The sequence below is a fragment of the Salvelinus namaycush genome, chromosome 21 (genome assembly GCF_016432855.1).
Source record: "Salvelinus namaycush isolate Seneca chromosome 21, SaNama_1.0, whole genome shotgun sequence".
NCBI lineage: Eukaryota > Metazoa > Chordata > Actinopteri > Salmoniformes > Salmonidae > Salvelinus > Salvelinus namaycush.
Window position 1 is genome coordinate 45,924,562 of NC_052327.1, and position 25,181 is coordinate 45,949,742.

Consider the following 25,181-nt stretch of genomic DNA (forward strand, 5'->3'; position numbering starts at 1 on the left):
AGGATATAACCCCACCCACTTTGCCAAAGCACAGCCCCCACACCACTAGAGGGATAACTTCAACCACCAACTTACCATCCTGAGACAAGGCCGAGTATAGCCCACAAAGATCTCCGCCATTGCACAACCCAAGGGGGGGTGCCAACCCAGACAGGAAGATCACGTCAGTGACTCAACCCACTCAAGTGACGCACACCTCCTAGGGACGACATGGAAGAGCACCAGTAAGCAAGTGACTCAGCCCCTGTAATAGGGTTAGAGGCAGAGAATCCCAGTGGAGAGAGGGGAACCGGCCAGGCAGAGACAGCAAGGGCGGTTCGTTGCTCCAGTGCCTTTCCGTTCACCTTCACACTCCTGGGACAGATTACACTCAATCATAGGACCTACTGAAGAGATGAGTCTTCAATAAAGACTTGAAGGTTGAGACCGAGTCTGCGTCTCTCACATGGGTAGGCAGACCATTCCATAAAAATGGAGCTCTATAGGAGAAAGCCCTGCCTCCAGCTGTTTGCTTAGAAATTCTAGGGACAGTTAGGAGGCCTGCATTTTGTGACCGTAGCGTACGTGTAGGTATGTACGGCAGGACCAAATCGGAAAGATAGGTAGGAGCAAGCCCATGTAATGCTTTGTAGGTTAGCAGTAAAACCTTGAAATCAGCCCTTGCCTTTACAGGAAGCCAGTGTAGAGAGGCTAGAACTGGAGTAATATGATCAAATTCTTAGGTTCTAGTCAAGATTCTAGCAGCCGTGTTTAGTACTAACTGAAGTTTATTTAGTGCTTTACCCGGGTAGCCGGAAAGTAGAGCATTGCAGTAGTCTAACCTAGAAGTGACAAGAGCATGGATAAATTTTTCTGTATCATTTTTGGACACAAAGTTTCTGATTTTTGCAATGTTACGTAGATTGAAAAAAGCTGTTCTTGAAACCGTCTTGATATGTTTGTCAAAAGAGAGATCAGGGTCCAGAGTAACGCCGAGGTCCTTCACAGTTTTATTTGAGACGACTGTACAACCATCAAGATTAATTGTCAGATTCAACAGAAGATATCTTTGTTTCTTGGGACCTAGAACAAGTATCTCTGTTTTTTTCCAGAGTTTAAAAGTAGAACATTTGCAGCCATCCACTTCCTTATGTCTGAAACACAGGCTTCCAGCAAGGGCAATTTTGGGGCTTCACCATGTTTCATCGAAATGTACAGCTGTGTGTCATCCACATAGCAGGGAAAGTTAACATTATGTTTCAGAATGACATCACCAAGAGGTAAAATATATAGTGAAAACAATAGTGGTCCTAAAACGAAACCTTGAAGAACACTGAAATTTACAGTCATTTGTCAGAGGACAAACCATCCACAGAGACAAACTGATATCTTTCCGACAGATAAGATCTAAACCAGGCCAGAACTTGTCCGTGTAGACCAATTTGGGTTTCCAATCTCTCCAAAAGAATGTGGTGATCGATGGCATCAAAAGCAGCACTAAGGTCTCGGAGCACGAGGACAGATGCAGAGCCTCGGTCTGACGCCATTAAAAGGTCATTTACCACCTTCACAAGTTCAGTCTCAGTGCTATGATGGGGTCTAAAACCAGACTGAAGCGTTTTGTATACATTGTGTGTCTTCAGGAAGGCAGTGAGTTGCCGTGCAACAGCTTTTTTTTTAAATCAGAGGAATGGGAGATTCGATATAGGCTGATAGTTTTTTATATTTTCTGGGTCAAGGTTTGGCTTTTTCAAGAGAGGCTTTATTACTGCCACTTTTAGTGAGTTTGGTACACATCCGGTGTATAGAGAGCCGTTTATTATGTTCAACATAGGAGGGCCAAGCACAGGAAGCAGCTCTTTCAGTAGTTTAGTTGGAATAGGGTCCAGTATGCAGCTTGAAGGTTTGGAGGCCATGATTATTTTCATCATTGTGTCAAGAGATATAGTACTAAAACACTTGAGTGTCTCCCTTGATCCAAGGTCCTGGCAGAGTTGTGCCGACTCAGGACAACTGAGCTTTGGAGGAATACGCAAATTTAAAGAGGAGTCCGTAATTTGCATTCTAATGATCATGATCTTTTCCTCAAAGAAGTTCATGAATTTATCGCTGCTGAAGTGAAAGCCATCCTCTCTTGGGGAATGCTGCTTTTTAGTTAGCTTTGCGATAGTATCAAAAATACATTTTGGATTGTTCATTTTTTCCTCAATTAAGTAGGAAAAATAGGATGATCGAGCAGCAGTGAGGGCTCTTCGATACTGCACGGTCTTTCCAAGCCAGTCGGAAGACTTCTAGTTTGGTGTGGTGCCATTTCCGTTCCAATTTTCTGGAAGCTTGCTTCAGTACACAGCTTTGCATGAGATCTTCAGTTTCTTGGCAATTTTTCACATAGAATAGTCTTCATTTCTCAGAACAAGAATAGACTGACGAGTTTCAGAAGAAAGTTCTTTGTTTCTGGCCATTTTGAGCCTGTAATTGAACCCACTAATGCTGATGCTCCAGATACTCAACTAGTCTAAAGAAGGCCAGTTTTATTGCTTCATTAATCAGAACAACAGTTTTCATCTGTGCTAACATAATTGCAAAAGGGTTTTCTAATGATCAATTAGCCTTTTAAAAGGATAAACTTGGATTAACTAACACAACGTGCCATTGGAACACAGGAGTGATGGTTGCTGATAATGGGCCTCTGTACGCCTACGTAGATATTCCATAAAAGATCTGCCGTTTCCAGCTACAATAGTCATTTACAACATTAACAATGTCTACACTGTCTTTCTGATCAATTTGATGTTATTTTAATGGACAAAAAATGTGCTTTTCTTTCAAAAACAGGGACATTTCTAAATGATCCCAAACTTTTGAACGGTAGTGTATATTATTTTATTTTGTACTTTTTCCCCTTTTTCTCGGCAATTTCATGATATCCAATTCGTAGTGACAGTTTTGTCCTATCGCTGTAACTCCCATATAGACTCGGGAGAGGTGAAGGTTGAGAGCCATGCGTCCTCCGAAACACGACCCTGTCAAACCGCACTGCTTCTTGACACACTGCTCGCTTAACCCGGAACCCAGCCACACCAATGTGTTGGAGGAAACACTGTATAACTGGTGACCGGAGTCAGCTTCTAGGCGCCACTACAAGGACCACCACAAGGAGTCGCTAGAGCGCGATGGGACAAGGACATCCCGTCCAGCCAAACCCTTGCCTATCCTGGATGACGCCGGCCCAATTGTGCACCGCCTCATGGGTCTCCCAGTCACGGCCGGCTGTGATACAAAAGCAGGGCGTTCTACCTGAGAATTTTAGACCTTGGACACTGTCTCATTGGCCTAACGTTATATCCTAATTTGACATCTGTGCAGGTCATGTTCTTCTTCACATTACCATCTCTGATAAACACAAACTATATCAAATAAAATCTACATTTATTTGTTACATGCACAGGATACAGAAGGTGTAAATGGTACAGTGAAATGCTTACTTGCATAGTGGAGTCTTTTGTTTAGACATGTAACTAGCTAGCTAGCTAAACAATGAACCAATCCCAACTCATAACATTACTCCCCTGCATGAATGTACACATAGCTAAAGCTAACCAACTACTAGGTTCAATGTTAGCTAGCTAGCTAACATTAGGCTAACTAGCAATGCAAATGGCTCTGAGATACAAATAATATTACTACACAGATCATACACGTAACGTTAGCTAGCGAGCCAGACAGCTAAGGTTAGCTAGCTACCTAACAGTACGCTTTAACTTGCAATGAAATTGACTTTCTGACAAAATTAGAAATGTATAATATAATATCTAGCTAGACTCTCTTACCGTATACACGGATGAATGCTTTTCCCTCCCTGTCACGGATGCCATGGTTGCCCTTAGTTTAATGTTGTAATCCGTAGACAGGTGTTTAGTTCAACACAGCCTTCTGTGTTCTCTTTTCGACTCCATACGCATTTGCAATCAAACGCCTGAATTTTCTCCATCTCCTTAGCTATCATACTTTGCTTCCACTGGGTAATCCACTGATTTCAAAACTTGATCCTCCAGAAGGTGGAGAGCCTTAGCAACACATTTGCTGTTGTTAGTGATCTCTTTCAAAAATGCAACGTTAGAAAGGATTACCTACACATACTGAGCAGCTCATGTTAGCTATAGACAGAAGTGTGCTACATGGCAGACCAATCTGAACAAGATGGAGGGAAAGTTGGAGCATAACTAATGAAATTACAATTAACTAAAATGTACACTTAATCCAGAATAAACGAATATATAGAATTTATTATACAAGAGACAAAATCCACAAATTATGCAGCACAACGGCAGAGCCATGTCTTATGTGTAAAATGAATATATGACTTAATAATCTATGCTTTCTGGGAATGCTATAAGGTTCAGAAGTTTTGGGCAGAGCCAGAAAGTTGGCTGTCAGAAGTATTACAAAACGCTGTGAGGGTTGTGGTACATCGTTTTACTAAATGTTTTTGAATTTCTCAATTGACTGTTCAGAAATCAGAATTTCTGTTTGGCTTGGTCCTACATGATGACAGAATGCATTCTGTTTTGGTATCGCAGGTAATGTTATAGGAAGGTTTGCGTTACGGATGAGGGGTTTTTAACAAATGTTTGCGGAAAAGGTATTAGGGGTAAGGGTGATCAGCAAAGCCTTCTCTCTAGGGGATGTGAGGGGGCTGCTTAGCATTTCCAAATGAACCTTAGCGCTGTGTTAGCGCTGTCTTCTGCCACATATCTGCACCAGCAGAAGGGCTCATCTCCTTAGTAAATACTACCTGTCTGTTGGGTTTACCCCCGGGAGGAGGGAGGGAGAGAGAGAGTGCAGGAGAATGCAGACAGAAAAATAGCAGTACATGGCCATGTTTCTACCTTCTGAGCCTACCACATCTGCCAAACACGTCACAAAATGTATTTAGCTAAATATATCTATGTACGAGTTAAAAAGAAGGAATGGTGTGAAAAAGGAACCAGACAGACAGAGATGTAAACACTTGTCATCCCAGAGGAGAAGTGGATAGGTTCTTCAACTTTTTTTATTTGAGAAAAGTCTGTTCCCGAGGAAGTCTAGCTACTCACAATTTGCTACCAAAATGTTACCTGGCTAAAACAGTGAACCATCTACCCTGGTTGAATAATTTCTGTAATTCCGAACACTTTGTTGACAATAACATTATTTCTGATTTGCATGTCAAGTGAGGCACATTACATTAGGTTAAGTGCTTCTCTCCCCACAAGAGTGTCATTGGCTCACACTGACTGCCAACATCCTCTGATGAAAAGAGGGATTGGAAGAGATGGAAAGAGAAGTGTAAGGATGAGATGAGAGAGAGGAGGATGTCAGAGCGAGTTGTAGGTGTATGGTGTTTAATCTCTCTCTTGCTTGTCATTCTTCTTGCAGACACAGCATATGTGCGGGTTTTCATCAGCGACGTGAACGATAACAAGCCCGTCTTTGCTCAGCGCCTCTATGAAGTTGGGGTTGACGAGGATGCAGATGTCGGCCTGGCTGTTGTCACCGTCAGTGCTAATGACGAAGATGAAGGTATGGAAGGAAGGATGAGGAAGAAAGAGAGAGCAGCGAAGCCCAAAGAATTTCCACCAGTGATGGCACATTTGCACTAATGGCAGTGAAATTAGTGAATGTGTAACATTTATTTTTTCTCAGGAGTGTATGTTAAGGCAGTGAGGCAGGTAACCTGGCACAGGTATAACATTTCATGAGAAACCTGAGGGAAAAGTACATTTTTCACATTCTGTGCAGGGCCAAAACTCTCCTTGGTATGACATTAGACTTTGGGCAGTGTTAACTGTCAATCAAAGAATTACATTTTTCCCAACCCTAGACTCGTCTAGTTTTAGAGACAATGAGGGCAGTGAAGGGTTAAAATGTTCCAAAATGACTCACCACAAGTGCCATCTCCCCATCTGGATTTAGCTCTGCTGCAATCATGCTGAGACGAGATAAGCTGAGCACCATGCTACATTAAGACGCAGCCATTTGATAGTCAAGTAATGCAACACCACATATGTTCTAAAAAGACAGACACACTTCTCCTACACAGTACAGTAGGTGGGTGGGATTTGGTGTGATAAACCAGTTTATCCCCTGTACAGCGGCAACACTCTGTGTAATATCGGCTATGTTTTGGGTTGTTAATCAAGTATTTATCGCAAGCGGGGGTTGGTGCGGCTTAGTTTATAGGGTAGCCTATGTAGCGCTAGCTGCAACCAAGCCAAGATCAACAACCAGACAGCACCAGCCCCCAGCATTTAAAGGAGCCTAAACCCAATCTGTCTTTTTTTTATCCACACATGGGCTCAACTGCAGTAGAAGCTTATAGGAAAGCCCTGAGGGAGCACTTTGTCTGCTGATTTATGTTAATAGCAGAGATTAGACTAGTATTTACATTGGGCTTGTAGCTCCTTTAACACAACAGACTGGTTGAAAGGGGAGTCATGAAATATCCATGGGACTATTTTATCTGGCTAAATTAGCCCACTGGACGGTCTCCATGGACACACACTAGAGATCTACTTCCTCATTGATTTCTCAACCCTCATAGTGACATACAGATGTAGGTTCTTAATTTGACCTATATTGTTCCAGCAAAATAATCTGTCAGCAACAGGATTTGAACGTTTAGTCCATAATGTTGCTTGATCGGTGGTTAGCTGGCCAAAAGTAGGCTACATGAAAAGTGCAATACTGTAGTACTCAACCTGTCTCGAGTCTGGTCTCAAGACCACATTTTGAGTGTCTCGGTCTTGTCTCAGTGTCAGATACATTTGTACTTGGTCTTGACTCGGTCTCGGACAGTTAGGACTCATCATTTCTTCCCAAGACCAGCAGAGTAAAAAACATGTAATTATCAACTTCCATTCAGTAAGCGCATAAAACCGCTTTGCCAGGCCAAATATATACAATCCTTTCTTGAAACATTAATACCTGCAGTCTTTATATCTAGTATAGACATGTTTGTGCAGTGACAAACCTATTGGACCTAGGCCTTCAGTGTGTGACAGCTGAAAGGACAGCAACTGTAATACCAGCGCACTCATTTCGGAAAGTGCAGTTTTTATAAAACACAAAGTGCTAGTGGCATAGTGGAGGCTATACGCAGGTATAAACCCTATACCCTATTTTTTTATGGGCATTGCTTGTAGTCACTTAATCCCCACTAATGGTTATCAAAGTAGTGTAGTGGAGGTATATGACTTATCAATTATGTAGTACAACATAGAAATCATGCACAAAGCAGCCTACACAATCGCAAACCATGTGAAAGATATTCACATGCACACCTTACATAGCCTAGTTTCAACTGACTATCATCTGCAGACAGCAAGAGCACACAGCTCTCAACTGGTTTTGACATGGAGCAGCTCACAGAAGAATGACATCGGTAGCCTGTAGGGTAGGTAGGAAAGATGTTTCAACTCATGATATCTACCAGTAAATGCTAACTAAGGCAACAATGGGTATGTAAACCAGGCATTGAAAATGTTTGGTCTTAAGTCTTGGTTGGTGCTGTAGGCTTTTTGTGATGCGCAATTCAGTTATCATGCCCTGTTTGCATCAGGGGCGTAGGCATAGCTGGGCCTGGGTGGACACAGACCCACCCACTGGGGAGCCAGGTCCAACAAATCTGATTGAGAAAAAACAAAAAATAATACATTATTATTACAAAAATACTCAATTTTCCCAGACCTCCAAAATGGTTCCATGACGTGGTTTAAGCATTGTTGTGGACTTAGAACATCAAATTATACTTTATTTATTTATTTTTTTAGAAAGTGTGATTTTGAGAGTGCAAATCTGAAAAATATTTAAGAAAACTAATAAAAAAACAGGAATTTTTCACACACACAGGCTGTTTGGGCAGGCTGTTTGGGAATTTTTGTCATATGCTGCATTTGCTATAGGACAATTGTTTACCTTTTGTTTGTGACACTTTGATATCTTGATAATATGCAGCTGTTTAAAGGGCAAATCTACAGATGTAACAATAACAAAACGGGCACCCCGCCTCTGTTTTGGTAAAAATCTGAGGGGTGGGCCTGGAGAAATGTAACCATTCTCAGATTAGTAGACAGAGCTACAGTATGGATGCAAGGATTGACCATCCATGATATGAAAATTATTGTTTTAACCATGTTATGAAGCTATAAAGTGTTTGTTTACATTTACAATGATTACAAACATTGGAGTAAAACAAGCTTATATTTTGGGTTCCCATGGTTTGTGACAGTTGAACTAAGCTCATGAGGCATTTATAAGTTATATTCTTCAAGAATCAATGGATATACAGCACCAGTAAAAAGTTTAGACACACCTACCCATTCCAGGGTTTTTCTTTATTTTTTAAACTATTTTCTACATTGTAGAATAACAGTGAAGACATTAACACTATGAAATAACACATAACCAAAAAAGAGTTAAACAAATAAAAAAATATATTATATTTAAGATTATTCAAAGTAGCTACCTTTTGCCATGATGACAACTTTCCACACTCTTGGCATTCTCTCAACAAGCTTCATGAGGTAGTCACCTGGAATGCATATCAATTAAAAGGTGTACCTTGTTAAAACTTCTTATGGCTGCAATCCTGTTAACGGGATGATATGACAACAGCCAGTGAAAGTGCAGGGCGCCAAATTCAAACAACAGAAATCTCATAATTAAAATTCCTCAAACATACATGTATCTTATACCATTTTAAAGGTAATCTTGTTGTTAATCCCACCAAAGTGTCCGATTTCAAATAGGCTTTTCAGCGAAAGCACCACAAACGATTATGTTAGGTCACTGCAAAATCACAGAAAAACACAGCTATTTTTCCAGCCAAAGACAGTAGTCACAAAAAGCAGACATAGAGATAAAATTAATCACTAACCTTTGATGATCTTCATCAGATGACACTCATAGGACTTCATGTTACACAATACATATATGTTTTGTTCGATTAAGTTCATATTTATATCCAAAGACCTCAGTTTACATTGGCGCCATGTTCAGAAATGCCTCCAAAATATCCGGAGAAATTGCAGAGATCCACGTCAAATAACATAAATACTCATCATAAACTTTGATGAAAGATACATGTTTTACATAGAATTAAAGATACACTTGTTCTTAATGCAACCGCTGTGTCAGATTTCAAAAATCTTTACGGCAAAAGCACAATATTCAATAATCTGAGAACAGCGTTCAGCCACAAAAGTAAGCCATACAGTTACCCGCCAAATTGTGCAGTCAACAAAACTCATAAAAAGCAATATAAATCTTCACCTACCTTTGCTGATCTTTGTCGGAACGCACTCCCAGGACTCCCACTTCCACAAGAAATGTTTGTTTTGTTCGGTAATGTCCATCATTTATGTCCAAGTAGCTACTTTTGTTAGCGCGTTTAGTACATATATCCAAATGCTCGTGCAGGTCCAGGCGAACGTCGGACGAAAGCTTCAAAAAGTTATATTACAGGTCGAATAAACTTGTCAAACTAAGTATAGAATCAATCTTTAAGATGTTGTTATCATAAATATTCAATAATGTTCCAAACCGGAGAATTCCTTTGTGTCTATAGAAGTAATGGAACGCAAGTCGATATCATGTGGATTGCGCATGACCAGGAACTGGCTCTCTGCCAGACCACTGACTCAAACAGCTCCCATCCGGCTCAACATCACAGTAGAAGCTTCATTCAACGTTCTATAGACTGCTGACATCTAGTGGAAGCCGTAGGAAGTGCAGATCCATATCCTACAGTGTTTTCAATAGGCGATGAGTTGAAAATCGACCAACCTCAGATTTCTCACTTCCTGGTTGGATTTCTTCTCAGGTTTTTGCCTGCCATATGAGTTCTGTTATACTCACAGACATAATTCAAACAGTTTTAGAAACTTCAGAGTGTTTTCTATCCAATACTAATAATAATATGCATATATTAGCAACTGGGACTGAGGAGCAGGCCGTTTACTCTGGGCAACTCTGTGCACCTTTCATCCAAGCTACTCAATACTGCCCCTGCAGCCATAAGAAGTTAAAAGTACATTTGTGAAATTTCTTTCCATCTTAATGTGTTTGAGCCAATCAGTTGTGTTGTGACAAGGTAGGGGTGGTATACAGATAGCCCTATGAAGATAGCCCTATTTGTCCATATTTTGGCAAGAACAGCTCAAATAAGCAAAGAGAAATGACAGTCCATCATTACCTTAAGATATGAAGGTCAGTCAATCTGGAAAAATTCAAGAACTTAGAAAGTTTCTTCAAGTGCAGTCGCAAAAACCATCAAGCGCTATGATGAAACTGGCTCTCATTAGGACCACCACAGGAAAGGAAGACCCAGAGTTATCTCTGCTGCAGAGGATACATTCATTACCAGCCTCAGAAATTGCAGCCCAAATAAATGCTTCACTGAGTTCAAGTAACAGACACATCTCAACATCAACTGTTCAGAGGATGCGTGAATCAGGCCTTCATGATCGAATTGCTGCAAAGAAACCACTACTAAAGGACACCAATAAGAAGAAGAGTCTTGCTTGGGCTAAGCAGCATGAGCAATGGACATTAGACTGGTGGAAATCTGTCCTTTGGTCGGATGAGTCCAATTTTGAGATTTTTGGTTCCAACCGCTGTGTTTTTGTGAGACACAGAGTAGGTGAATGGATGATCTCTGCATGTGTGGTTTCCACCGTGAAGCATGGAGGAGGAGGAGGTGAGATGGTGTGGGGGTGCTTTGCTGGTGACACCTGTCAGTGATTTATTTAGAATTCAAGGCACACTTAACCAGCATGGCTACCACAGCATTCTGTAGTGATACACCATTCCATCTGGTTTGCTCTTAGTAGGACTATCATTTGTTTTTCAACAGGACATGGACCCAACACCTCTAAACTGTGTAATGGCTATTTGACCAAGAAGGAGAGTGATGGAGAGCTGCATCAGATGACCTGGCCTCCAAAATCACCTAACCTCAACTCAATTCAGATGGTTTGGGATGAGTTGGACAGCAGAGTGAAGGAAAATCACCAAACAAGTGCTCAGCATATGTGGGAACTCCTTCAAGAATGTTGGAAAAGCATTCTAGGTGAAGCTGGTTGAGAGAATGCCGAGAGTGCGCAAGGCTGTCATCAAGGCAAAGGGTGGCTGCTTTAAACAATTTTTTATTGTTTAACACTTTTTTGGTTACTACATGATTCCATATGTGTTATGTCATAGTGTTGATGTCTTCACTATTATTCTACAATGTAAAAAATTAAGAAAATTCCTTGAGTAGGTGTGTCCAAACTTTTGACTGGTACTGTATATACAGTTAAAGTCGGAAGTTTACATACATTTAAACTCAGTTTTTCACAATTCCTGACATTTAATCCCCTGTCTTTGGTCAGTTAGGATCACCACTTTATTTTAAGAATGTGAAATATCAGAATAATAGTAGAGAGATGTCACGGCTGTTGAATGAAGTGGACCAAGGTGCAGCGTGGTGAGCGTACATTTTCTTTTTATTAGAAATGACGCCGACAAAACAATAAACAATACAAAACAAACCGTGAAGCTTAAGGCAATGTGCCACAAACAAAGTCAACCTCCCACAAAGACAGGTGGGAAAAAGGGCTACCTAAGTATGGTTCTCAATCAGAGACAACGATAGACAGCTGTCCCTGATTGAGAACCCTACCCGGCCAAAACATAGAAATACAAATAATAGAACTAAAGAACATAGAATACCCACCCCAAATCACACCCTGACCAAACCAAATAGAGACATAAAAAGGATCTCTAAGGTCAGGGCGTGACAAGAGAATGATTTATTTCAGCTTTTATTTCATCACATTCCCAGTGGGTCAGAAGTTTACATACACCCAATTAGTATTTGGTAGCATTGCCTTTAAATTGTTTAACTTGCGTCAAACGTTTCGGGTAGCCTTCCACAAGCTTCCCACAATAAGTTGGGTGAATTTTGACCCATTCCTCCTGACAGAGCTGGTGTAACTGAATCAGGTTTATAGGCCTTCTTGCTCTTATACACTTTTTCAGTTCTGCCCACAAATTTTCTATAGGATTGAGGTCAGGGCTTTGTGATGGCCACTCCAATACCTTGACTTTGTTGTCCCTAAGCCATTTTGCCACAACTTTGGAAGTATGCTTGGGGTCATTGTCCATTTGGAAGACCCATTTGCGACCAAGCTTTAACTTCCTGACTGATGTCTTGAGATGTTGCTTCAATATATCCACATATTTTTCCTACCTCATGATTCCATCTATTTTGTGAAGTGCACCAGTCCCTCTTGCAGCAAAGCACCCCCAGAACATGATACTGCCACCCCTGTGCTTCACGGTTGGGATGGTGTTCTTCGGCTTGCAAACCTCCCCCTTTTTCCTCCAAACATAATGATGGTCATTATAGCCAAACAGTTCTATTTTTGTTTCATCAGACCAGAGGACATTTCTCCAAAAGTTACGATCTTTGTCCCCATGTGCAGTTGCAAACCGTAGTCTGGCTTTTTTTATGGTGGTTTTGGAGCAGTGTGTCACGATCGCTGTAAATGTCGCCAACAAAACAAAGATTAAGGAAACGACCGTGAAGCTTACTTCGGCTATCATGCCACTAACAAAGACAACTACCCACAAATACCAAAGGAAAAAAGTCTGCCTAAGTATGATTCCCAATCAGAGACAACGATAGACAGCTGTCCCTGATTGAGAACCATACCTGGCCAAAACATAGAAACAAAGAACATAGAGTTTCCCACCCGAGTCACACCCTGACCAACCAAACATAGAGAATAAAAAAATGTCTACGGTCAGGGCGTGACACAGTGGCTTCTTCCTTGCTGAGCGGTCTTTCAGGTTATGTCGATATAGGACTCGTTTTACTGTGGATATTGATACTTTTGAACCTGTTTCCTCCAACATCTTCACAAGGTCCTTTGCTGTTGATCTGGGATTGATTGGCACTTTTTGCACCAAAGTACGTTCATCTCTAGGACACAGAACGGTATGACGGCTGCGTGGTCCCATGGTGTTTATACTTGCGTACTATTGTTTGTACAGATTAACGTGGTACCTTCAGGCATTTGGAAATTGCTCCCAAGGATGAACCAGACTTGTGGAGGTCTACAATGTTTTTTCTGAGGTCTTGGCTCATTTCTTTTGATTTTCCCATGATGTCAAGCAAAGACAAAATGGACTTTGCTTGCTTTGTTGGAAGGTAGGCCTTGAAATACATCCTCAGGTACACCTCCAATTGACTCAAATGATGTCAGTTAGCCTATCAGAATCTTCTGAAGCCATGACATAATTTTCTGGAATTTTCCAAGCTGTTTAAAGGCACAGTCAACTTAGTGTATGTAAACGTCTGACCCACTGGATTTGTGATACAGTGAAATATAAGTGAAATATTATGTCTGTAAACAATTGTTGGGAAAACTACTTGTGTCATGCACAAAGTAGATGTCCTAACCGACTTGCCAAAACTATAGTTTGTTAACAAGAAATTTGTGGAGTGGTTGAAAAACGAGTTTTAATGACTCCAACCTAAGTGTATGTAAACTTCTGACTTCAACTGTATGTTCTGAGGCTGCATATGAAATAGCACCATGTTCCTTGTATGAAGCACTGCTTTTGGACAGAGCACTATGAGGCAAACAAGTATTGGACTAAGTAAGGAATAGGGTGCCATTTCAGACTTGTCCAAATTCTAAGTACAGCATCTAGAACTCCATCCCCCAGAATTACCACTTAAATTCCCTGGTCCCTCCCCAGGTGCCAATGCCAAGTTGCGCTACCAGATAACTTCAGGCAACACAGGGGGGGTGTTTGACATAGAGCCTGAGGTGGGAACCATCTTTGTCGCCCAGCCTCTGGACTACGAGCAGCAGAAGAGGTACAAGCTGCTGGTGCTGGCATCGGACGGGAAGTGGGAGGACTACGCCGCCGTGGTGGTCAACGTGGTCAACAAGAACGACGAGGCGCCCGTCTTCTCCATGAATGAGTACTATGGCTCAGTGACAGAGGAGCTAGATGGCTCACCGGTCTTTGTGCTCCAGGTGTGTGTTCTTTCTCTAACCTAGGTGCCAGTCTGTTTCTGTTTGAGCGGTCAGGTACCGAGGCTCAATCATTCATGTCAAATGCATGCTTCTGTATACTAACTATATATACTAGCTATAGCTAATAACTACATGTCACTACAATTTATTTCTGTCTCTAGCCTGGGTGTCTTTCTGTTTCTGCTTGAATCAACACACTGTTTTGTTCATTGACAAGGCAGGGATTCATTTTGAATGCACAAACAGTCAGCTAGCCAGGATAATCTTTATCAAGCATAAATATCAAATGCTTGCATGTACATGACAAGTCTGCTATCCATTACATAAACAATGGATGTAAAGATAGATTGATGGGATGCTTGCTTAGAAAGACAGGCACACACACAAACACACACACACACACACACACACACACTCTTAGATGTTGATTGTTGATGATTTGGGTGTCTCACCAGGTGACGGCCACAGACCCAGACAAGGATGCAGACCAGGATGCCGTCCGCTACTCTCTCCATGGTCAGGGGGCGGACTCTCAGTTTGTGATTAATGAGATCACGGGGGAGATGTACGCCCAGAAGACGCTGGACCGCGAGGAGCGGGCTGTGTGGCGCTTCGTGGTCCTGGCCACGGACGAGAAAGGGGAGGGGCTCACCGGCTTCACTGACGTCATCATCAACGTGTGGGACATCAATGACAACGAGCCCGCTTTCACCTGCGCACCCGATGGCTGCCACGGCAACGTAGCCGAGAACTCACCTCCAGGAACTTTTGTCATGGAGATGACGGCGGTAGACCTTGACGACACGGCAGTGGGTCAGAACGCCATCCTCACCTATCGTATCATCGAGAACGCCCGTGACGCGGATTCTGAGGAACTTTTTACAATCGACGCTAGTACGGGCACCATCTCCGTGGTGACCGGCGGGCTGGACAGGGAGGTGGCAGAGCGGCACCAGCTGGTGGTCGAAGCCAGGGATGGAGGGGACATGGTGGGTACAGCTACCTCCACTATCATCATCATGGACCTGAACGACCATACCCCCCGGTTCAAAGATGAGTGGTGTGGGGCTCGTGTGTCTGAGAGCAGCCCTCCAGACTCAACCGTGCTGGAGCTGGAAGCTGTGGACCCAGACTCTGGCCCTCACGGCCTGCTGGGCTTCAGTGTGGTGGCGGAGGACCAGCGGGAGAGGTTCTACATGGTGAGCCACAGAGCAGAGCAGTCTGGGAGTCTGAAGCTGAGGAAGGGGCTGGACTATGAGAGGCCCGGGGAGCAGCGCTTCAACCTCACCATCCAGGTGGAGGACTCTGACTTCTCCAGCCTCATCCACTGCATCATCCAGGTGGTGGACGAGAACGACCACATACCTGTGTTCACCACCACCTTCTACCCCCTCGCCCCTCTAGTGGAGGATGTTGCCGTGGGAACCAGCATCACCCAGGTGATGGCCAATGACTCAGACTCTGACCTGAATGGGGAAATAGTCTACAGCATCTCCCCAGAGTCAGACCCGTACGGTAATTTTATAGTGGACCGAGACGGCATTGTGACCGTGACCCGCCCGCTGGACAGAGAGACAATGCCCGAGTACCAGCTGGTTGTCATGGCAACAGACCGCGGGAGTCCGGCGTTGACGGGGAGCGCCACGGTCCAGCTGAGCCTGCTTGATGTTAATGACAATGGGCCAGAGTTGGAGGTGGCCTACATCCCTGTCCTCTGGGAGAACAGCCCTGCTCCACAGCTGGTGTGGCTCAACCAGACCTCCTCGCTGCTCCACGTTATCGACAGGGACTCCCCAGAGAATGGGCCTCCCTTCTCCCTCGCCCTTCCCCGTCTCTACGCCCCCGACTTCCACCTGCAGGACCATGGCAATGGCACGGCAACGCTCACCGCGCTGCGCCGCTTCGACCGTGAGCGCCAGAGGGAGTTCCTCCTGCCCGTGGTCATGACGGACAGCGGCCGTCCGCCAATGACGGTCACCAACACGCTCACCATCACCGTGGGCGACCAGAATGACAACGCCCACCAGGAGGGAGAGAAGGAGATTTACGTTCACAGTCGGAGGGGTGAGTCCCAACTTTCCATCAACTTTTAGACATTTGTATTCACGAAGCCTCTAAGAGTAGGTGTGCTGATCTAGGATCAAGTCCCCCCTTTTATTCTTCATGATTTAAAAGGCAACTCTAAGATTCTTTGTGAATATGGATCCAGGCTTTTACCCAAGTTAGCACAGCATGGAGGTGCTCTTTCTGTCTTTCTGTGTACCTATTCTGTATTGTCGGAATTAGTAATTGATACACCCAGGGCAAATATTAGCATTTTGTTGCAGCATTTTATGATTCTTGATTGCAACTCATTCCTTCGGGCTTAAGAACATTCAACCCCCACACACTCTCTCCACTCTGCTAATTGTATCTGGCCCTGATGTTAACTTGACCATTATAAGATCTGTGGTGTTCCTCAGGGGGGATTGTTAGGCCCGTTAAAGTTCTGATCATAGACCTGGATTCTTTAGTTTTCGGTAATTGTGTGAAACACTGCAGCAGCTTGACTCATACAGGCCCCGGTTGTTTACCCAGCTGCAGTACGCTGGCACTGGGGCTCGATAATAACATAATCCATAGTGAGATAGCCCTGACTTCCTTAAGCTGTCAGCGCTCCTCGCATCTCAAGTACTGGAAGCCTATTCAACCCAGACAGTGGGACTTCACACTCATGAACAGAATAGGAAGAACAGAAACAGCAGAATCACAGAACAGCAGATAAGAAAACGGCTGAAGATAAGCGGCCTGGGGCCTCTATCACTTTCGGTTTGGAAACCGTTGTTTTCAGACAAAATCAAAGTCTTTGTGTGCGCTGGACAGGAAGGATGCAGACTACTTCGCTGGGCAAGGTCTATGCCCCTGATCAAGATGATTGGGACAACAAGACCTACACCTTAGACGCAGGAGGAATGAGGTAGGTGTTATGTTTGTCTGTAACCAGCGTGAGTCATAACAGGACAGTTAATCAGTTAATCAGTTAAACAGTTAACATATGACAGATGCAAATATGTATCCCTATAAATATGACTTTCAGCTATTTTCACTCAAAGTCTCAGAGTCAAATAAAATGAAATGTGATTTGTCAGATGCTTGGTAAACAACAGGTGTAGACTAACAGTGAAATGCTTACTTATGAGCCCTTCCCAATGATGCAGAGAGAAAAATAAAGAAATAATAGAAATATTGAAAGATAATAACATGAGGAATAAATACACAATGAGTAACGATATCTTGGCTATATACACAGGGTACCAGTACCGAGTTGATGTGCAAGGGTAAGAGGTAATTTAGGTAGATATATACATATAAATAGGGATAAAGTGACTAGGCAACAGGAGAGACAATGAACAGTAACAGTCAAAGAAAGTCAAAGAAATGGAAAGGATGGAGGATATTACCACATTTCCTACTTGGCCAACAAGTGCCTCTTGTTCAACATGCACTTAACCCTAATTGCTCCTGTAAGTCGCTCTGGATAAGAGCATTTTCTAAATGACAAAAATGTCAAATGTTAATGTAATCAGAGCAATCAGAGGATGCATTTGTATCATATCAACTGGTGGACTCGCTGGGGAACAAGGATCAAGAATATTTACACCAAGATTGTTTGCAATTTTGCATCTAACACAGTCAGAGAACAGAAGAAAATCTCAATTGCATATTTTACACATTCCTGTTTTATTCATATGCCAATCCTGACCCGTTTCTATGACAACTACCGAGCTCCTTTGGTGGAGATGTAAACAAAATAGCATTTACCTCCCAGCAGAAACAAAACAGTTGTTATTTCCGTTAATTTCCTTTGGTTGTCCAGGGTTGTAGGCACAAAACGGAATAAAACATGGAATAAACACTTAAACTGCTTGGCCTTGTTCAATAAGAAACATTTATTTCCATTTTCCGTTGTATTTTAAAATGTTTTCCATTGCATGCCCTTAATGAATACTACCCAGTCATTTAAGTTTTCCACCACATTTATGTCCTCCCCTACAGGTATTTCACTCTAGACAAGAGTTCAGGCCACCTGGCCATCAGACAGAACACCCTAGCGGGAAGCTACTATCTCAGAGTGGGAGTGTCGGACGGGGTGTGGCCAGACGTGGTGTCTGGGGTCACAGTTCACGTCCGGGAGCTAGAGGACATGGCCATCCACTCGTCAGCCTCCCTGCGTCTGACCGGTAAGCTACTGCAGCATGACAACATCGTACTTATCTATTCTACAGTTTATGTCATGATTTGTGACTACACTCTTAGAAAAAAAGGTGCTGTCTAGAACCTAAAAGGGTTCTTCGCTGTCCCAATAGGGTTCCAGGTAAAACCCCTTTTGGTTCCAGGTGGAACCCTTTTGGGTTCAATGTAGAACCCTTTCAACAGAGGGACCCACCCATCGTTCAGCAACTAGAGTCGTGCTACTTCAGCTGCTGTTACTCCACAGCAGGGATGCTCTATATGAGATGATGAGTCTGAACCTGTCAACATGAATAACCTTTTCCATTTGTTTTCCTTTCTCTTGCACTCTATCGCTCATCTTGCCGCCCACACCAAACGTCAGGCTTTTTATTTTACTTCGTTCTGTTGTTGGAGAGATAGACAATGTAGCTTTCGAGACATATGTTTGGTTTGAGAAAGATAATAATAGACAAGGTTTTGTCATTAGGATTCAATCAGGTTGTGATATTAATTCATGGGGAATCAGCTGCTGCTCTCTGGATTAAAATAGAAGAAAGAAGAATGAGTAAATTATAAAAAATGAATTAATTAAAAAACGTACAGAAACCTGTAGACTTATACACCTTAAAATAGAGAGTATCTCTGGATCTAGAACTGGTACTTTTACATCTGAGGCTACGCTGTGAGTCAGCAAATTCAATGGATTGGATTTATGTTAAGCTTTTACAAAAGATCCAAGCGATTTACGTCGAATTGGGGGAGCTCACCTTTTCACCTTTACAAGCTGTGAGGTATGTACTTTATAACAAATCTATTAGGATAACCTATAGTCCCTATCACTTCAAGCAGCAGTGTGTATCACACCTCAGGTGCTGTTTTCACAAACATATTAAGTTTAATGTCTTGGTCTTTTGGCTCTCTCTGGGCAAATCCCAAATGTAAAGGTCAATTTCAAAACTGCCAGGTTAGTCCTTGACATTTGAAAATCAATTTTATGAATAGACTGCAAGGCTATTAGGCATGCCAGGGCATCAATTTCACTTTGTAGAGATTAAAGAGGACTTTTTCCATCCTCTCCGATATTATTAGAAGAGACGCATTGCATTGCTAATGCTTCGACCTCTAAATCTATTTGACAGTGAGGCCGTCAATGTTTTATACTGGAGCCAAGAATCGGTCTCAGTGGAAATAATTAAAGAACGGTAAGTTAAATAGTTTCACTACATGGGTGAGTGAATCAATGTGAGGCCAGTATAGATCAATTCTATTTGCTAATTGAACCAAGACTGAGTTCACTTTGATCAACTTCCCCTGTCAGTAAATAGTGAATGTTCTTGAGGTTCTAATGCCTGAGGTGTGTTTCTATCTGTGTGTGTGCCTGTGTGTGTGTGCGTATGTGTGTGTATTTCCTCCTTCTGCAGGCATCACTGCCAGAGAGTTTATTGAGTCCCGGGTGGACGAGAGGAGTCGACAGGATATGTTCAGGGGCTTCCTGTCTGAACACCTGTCCATCAGATCAGGCACAATCAACGTCTTCAGCCTGACAGACATTAGACCGAAGACGCTGGACGTGCGCTTTTCTGTGCACAGCGATGGCTACCTGCGCCCAGAGAAACTACACGGATACCTGGCGGCGCATACAAAGAAGGTACACGCCTCAATGTTTTCCCGTCTTGAAGATAGGGATCTTAGCTCATACATCTCTGGGTGCAGAGCTTGGTGTTGTCGATATCGTTTCTTTATCAGCCAAGAGGTGCAATGTGCATTCATATCTTTTTCATTAATGTTGTTCGCATCAACTCTCCCCCTTCTGTGTTCATAACTGCTTCCTTACTCATTCTCTCTCTCCCTCACCCCATTCCCTCTATCTCGCCATCCCTCTTTCACTCTCTCGCCAACCCTCCTTCCTCTGTCTATCTCAGGACTCATTCATTTATTGAAAATAAATCTGGCATTTTGGAGATGTACTCGTTTCTTTTTAAGTAAATATTTGTATGTGTGAGGAGTATCAGCCAGGCTCATCATTCTCTGTCCTCCCTTACTTCCCTTACCCTCTCTATCTATATCTATCTATCTATCTATCTATCTATCTATCTATCTATCTATCTATCTATCTATCTATCTATCTATCTATCTATCTATCTATCTATCTATCTATCTATCTATCTATCTATCTATCTATCTATCTATCTATATCTATCTATCTATCTACTCATCCCCTCTCTCCCCCTATTTCACTCTCCCGCTCTCTCTCTCTTTCCATCTCTCTCTCCCTCTCCCCCCTCTCTCTCGCTCTCTCCAACTCTCTCTCGCTCTCTCTCTTTCTCTCCCCCTCTCTCTCCTTCCCTCTCTCTTTCTCTCCATCTCTCTCTCTCCATCTCTCTCTATCCCCCTCTTTCTCTTCCCCAACCCCTCTCTCTGTCCGTCTCCTCAGCTGCAGTCTCTGCTGCGGGTGAACGTGTCCCAGGTAGAGGTGGATGAGTGTGTGTACACAGACTGCAGGCCGGGTGGCGGCTGCTCCACACAGCTCAGCGTCAGTGACACACCCACTCTGGTCGATGCCGGGAACATAGCACTGGTGTCTGTGACGTTGATGTCCTCTGCCCGGTGTGGCTGCTCTGCCAGGGACCGGGTCCATCAGGCTTGTTCCTCCTACCTCACAAACCCCTGCTTCAATGGAGGCACCTGCATGGATACCCTCAGTGGGTACAGGTGAGCAGAGAGTAGGGACCAAAGCAATACCATCACCTGAGGACTATGTGAACTGGGTTTTGTTCATTAGGGCACATCGCAGCAGAAAACACAAATAAGAGTGTCTTATTGAACATGTGCAGATAGTTCCTCATTTTTTCACTCTATTTCGGAGCTTTTTCTTCCGCTTTAACTCTACCGAACACGATCGTATCCTGTCTTTATGGTAATTTATTTATTACACAAGATAAAGATCCTTCCATCGGAGACAATTGAGAGATAATTAAGAGAAGGTGATAGAAATAGTCAGGAGGAAATCTAGACACAGATGTTGATGTGGAGAAAATTATACCATAATCAGAAATGACACCAATCTGAATAAATTAGAGAAGAAGAATGACAATAAATTCAGGGTAAAAAAAATCTATAGCTTGATGATAAATTGCCTCATAAAGCATATAAAGCAGTCAGAAATCCATTTTAAAAAGTACAAGGGTGTGGGTGTATCACAGAGGAAATAGCATGGAGCTAATTTGATGATGAGAATTGGTAGGATTTAAGAAATGTGGGCCAGTGAGATTACAACAAGCACTACACACCCCTCTCCCAAGTGCTGACAACTTTTCAGAATCCCACTTAATACCATTTACATGTAAAGTTAAGTAAGGCAAACAGACGTCTGCCTTAAGGCCTTAGAACATGAAGATCACACTCATGGGGTGTGTCCCAGAGCCCTATGGGCACTAGTAAAAAGCATGCTGCAGTCTGCAGTCTTGTGAGAGAGCCCTTGTCAGAATATAGATGCTGCTATATAACCCAATGTGTATTCAGAATGTGTGTGAAAAATCAAATTTTGGGCAAATCCCATGTCGAGAGAGCTTAATAGCCAGTCTGAGACATTGGCCTTATCAGACCGTGTCAGTCAGAGGAAGAAACATGACCTGTGCTCTGGAGTCTGGATTGGCATTGCTCTCTGGAGTCACATGGAGAATGCCTGGGAAGGTGTGTTATGTGTGTGTGTATATGTATATGTATGTGTATGTGTGTGTACGTGTGTACGTGTGTGTATGTTCAGGCACAAACGTGTGTGCATGCTTTCTCCATGTATGTATGTGTGCTTACACACACCACAGAATCATCCCCTGTCTCTCTCTGTATGGATCAGTATTCCTGACATGTCTTGGCCCTCTGCAGAATAAACAGAGTTGGAGATTTTGACAGAAAGAGAAAACAGCCCCTAACTGTACAAAGCAGAGCCATCCCCTCAGATACGACGCCACATGAAAATAGATGGCTCTGACATTATCTACCAAGGCAAGTTAGTCTCACATCACGTTTCACCAGGGGTCTGAGAATATTCTGTCCTGTTTTGGATTCAAAGTGATATTTTTCTCTCTGTGTGTATTTCACTTTATATCAAGGCATTTATTTGATTACTGTTTACGGCTAGTAGGCATGCAGATTCACTAGAGGAGGCATACAATAAAGAAGTGGCGGAATAGCGTGAAGAAGTGGAGGAATAGCGTGAAGAAGTGGAGGTATAGCATGAAGAAGTGGAGGAATAGCATGAAGAGGTGGAGGTATAGCATGAAGAAGTGGAGCAATAGCATGAAGAAGTGGAGGTATAGCATGAAGAAGTGGAGGTATAGCATGAAGAAGTGGAGGAATAGCATGAAGAAGTGGAGGAATAGCATGAAGAAGTGGAGGATTAGCATGAAGAAGTGGAGGAATAGCATGAAGAAGTGGAGGTATAGCATGAAGAAGTGGAGGAATAGCATGAAGAAGTGGAGGAATAGCATGAAGAAGTGGAGGTATAGCATGAAGAACAGGACAGAGGAGCCTCTTAAAGAAGAAGTTACAGGTCTGTGAGAGCCAGAAATCTTGCTTGTTTGTAGGTGACCAAATACTTATTTTTCACCATAATTTGCAAATAAATTCATTAAAAATCCTACAATGTGATTTTCTGGAATTTTTTTTCTCATTTTGTCTGTCATAGTTGAAGTGTACATATGATGAAAATTACAGGCCTCTCTCATCTTTTTAAGTGGTAGAACTTGCACAATTGGTGGCTGACTAAATACTTTTTTGCCCCACTGTATATACCAGTCAAAAGTTTGGACATACCTACTCATTCAAGGGTTTTTCTTTATTTTTACTATTTTCTACACGGTAGAATAATACTGAAGACATCAAAACTATGAAATAACACACATGGAATCATGTAATAATCCAAAAAGTGTTAAACAAATCTAAATATATTTTATATTTGAGATTCTTCAAAGTAGCCCCCCTTTGCCTTGATGACAGCTTTGCTCACTCTTGGCATTCTCTCAACCAGCTTCACCTGGAATGCTTTTCCAACAGTCTTGAAGGAGTTCCAACATATACTGAGCTATTGTTGGCTGCTTTTCCTTCACTCGGCGGTATCAGAACTCAGGATAAGACCCAGATGCATACAGCATACAGATGTTTATTGGCAAAAGACAGGTCAAAGGCAGAGGTCTGTAATCCAGGGCATAGTCAATAAGGTACAGAACAGCAGGCAGGATCAGGGTCAGGACAGGCAGAGTTCCGGAAGCGGGTCAGAGTCAGGCAGTTACAGAACGGCAGGCAGGCTCGGGGTCAGGGCAGGCAGAATGGTCAGAACTGGGGAAACTAGGAAACAGAACTTGAGACAGCAGGGAGACGGGAAAACACGCTGGTAAGACCTGACAAGACAAGAACTGGCAGCAGACAAACACAGGTATAAATACACTGGGGATAATGAGGAAGATTGGCGACACCTGGAGGGGTGTGGAGACAAGCACAAAGACAGGTGAAACAGATCTGGGTGTGACAGGCGGTCCAACTCATCCCAAATCATCTCAATTCGGTTGAGGTCGGGTGATTGTGGAGGCCAGGTCATCTGATGCAGCACTCCATCACTCTCCTTCTTGGTTAAATAGCCTTTACACAGCCTGGAGGTGTGTTGTGTCATTGACCTGTTGAAAAACAAATGATAGTCCTACTAAGCACAAACCAGATGGGATGGCGTATTGCTGCAGAATGCTGTGGTAGCCATGCTGGTTTCATAGTTTTGATATCTTCACTATTATTCTACAATGTGGTAAATAGTCAAAATAAAGAAAAACCCTTGAATGAGTAGGTGTGTCCAAACTTTTGACTGATACTGTACATGTTATTCAATCATTGCACCAACACTGTTCGCGCGCGTCAATGAGTGTTTGCATAGCCAGGCGCTAAAATAGAATTTGGTTGCAAGTCCCGCCTCTCCTATCTCCTCATTGGTTTTTAGGAGCATATACCCACTTGCCATCTCCCTATTGGTTTTTAGGAGCACATACCCACATTGGTGATTTAAAGAGGAACTTAGGTCCACACTCCAGTCCAGTTGGTAGTGGTAATGCACCTTAAAGTTGGTTGTCAACCACCATATAAAGTCCAAAGTAGAAGAAGAAGCCTGAAGGAGGGGAGATTACTAGAAACGAACTTGGTGCACCCTTTTATCCGTGGATTAATTGTCGGAGTAGAGGACCTTGTACCTTTCAGGTAAAATAAGAACCCAATGTTTATATCCCAAGACAAATTAGCTAGTAACAGCTAGCTAGCTAGCAAAATTACCATAAATGTTTAATGCTTTTCGACCTGTCCCCAAATTAATATAGTTGGTTCAGAGTTCGTTTTGATATTTCAACCTGCGTGTCCTGATCGCGTCTGGTTTGGTTGGACAAAATCAACATGCGTGTGATACTGGTCTGGTCAGCATGTACCTTAAAAATTAAAGTTTGCAACAACTTCGAAATTTGATGTTTGAGAATTTTTTTATGAACGTCTAATTCTAGAGCTAGTTGGGAGGAATACCATGAAGAAGCACTCTAGCTGATGTAGCGGCGACTAGTTCTCCTTTCCCTTCCTTTGCCTTGATTACAGACTCGAGCTCTTCTATGGACCACTGCTAGCTTAACACACACATGCACTTCACCATGCCAGGGAATCTGCACAGTAGAGTAATGGGTCGGAAACGAGGAGATATTGAGAATCAGTGATACTGTAGGGTACCTAGAAAAGTATGAATCATGTTCGAACAAAGGGATCTGATGTGCTGCCGAGCGGTTGTAAGGGATTTTTCAGCAACAAAACCTGTGTTGAGGCTCACAGGCTGAACAATGTGATAAGGCTATCTAATGTATTAAATGCAGTATTCTCATATGTACTTGATGTGTTTCA

General features: G+C 42.9%; 1 protein-coding gene across 1 annotated transcript in view; it reads left to right on the plus strand.

Moving 5' to 3' along the window:
• The window catches only part of LOC120065928 (neural-cadherin-like), a 107,775-nt gene that overhangs the window by 52,325 nt on the left and 30,269 nt on the right, over positions 1-25,181 (plus strand). Inside the window, exons 16-22 of the mRNA XM_039016969.1 lie at positions 5,398-5,541; positions 13,768-14,051; positions 14,507-16,115; positions 16,914-17,007; positions 18,087-18,271; positions 19,685-19,911; positions 20,698-20,975. Of these exons, the coding sequence (XP_038872897.1) occupies positions 5,398-5,541; positions 13,768-14,051; positions 14,507-16,115; positions 16,914-17,007; positions 18,087-18,271; positions 19,685-19,911; positions 20,698-20,975 (2,821 nt within the window). The remainder of the gene's footprint in view (positions 1-5,397; positions 5,542-13,767; positions 14,052-14,506; positions 16,116-16,913; positions 17,008-18,086; positions 18,272-19,684; positions 19,912-20,697; positions 20,976-25,181) is intronic.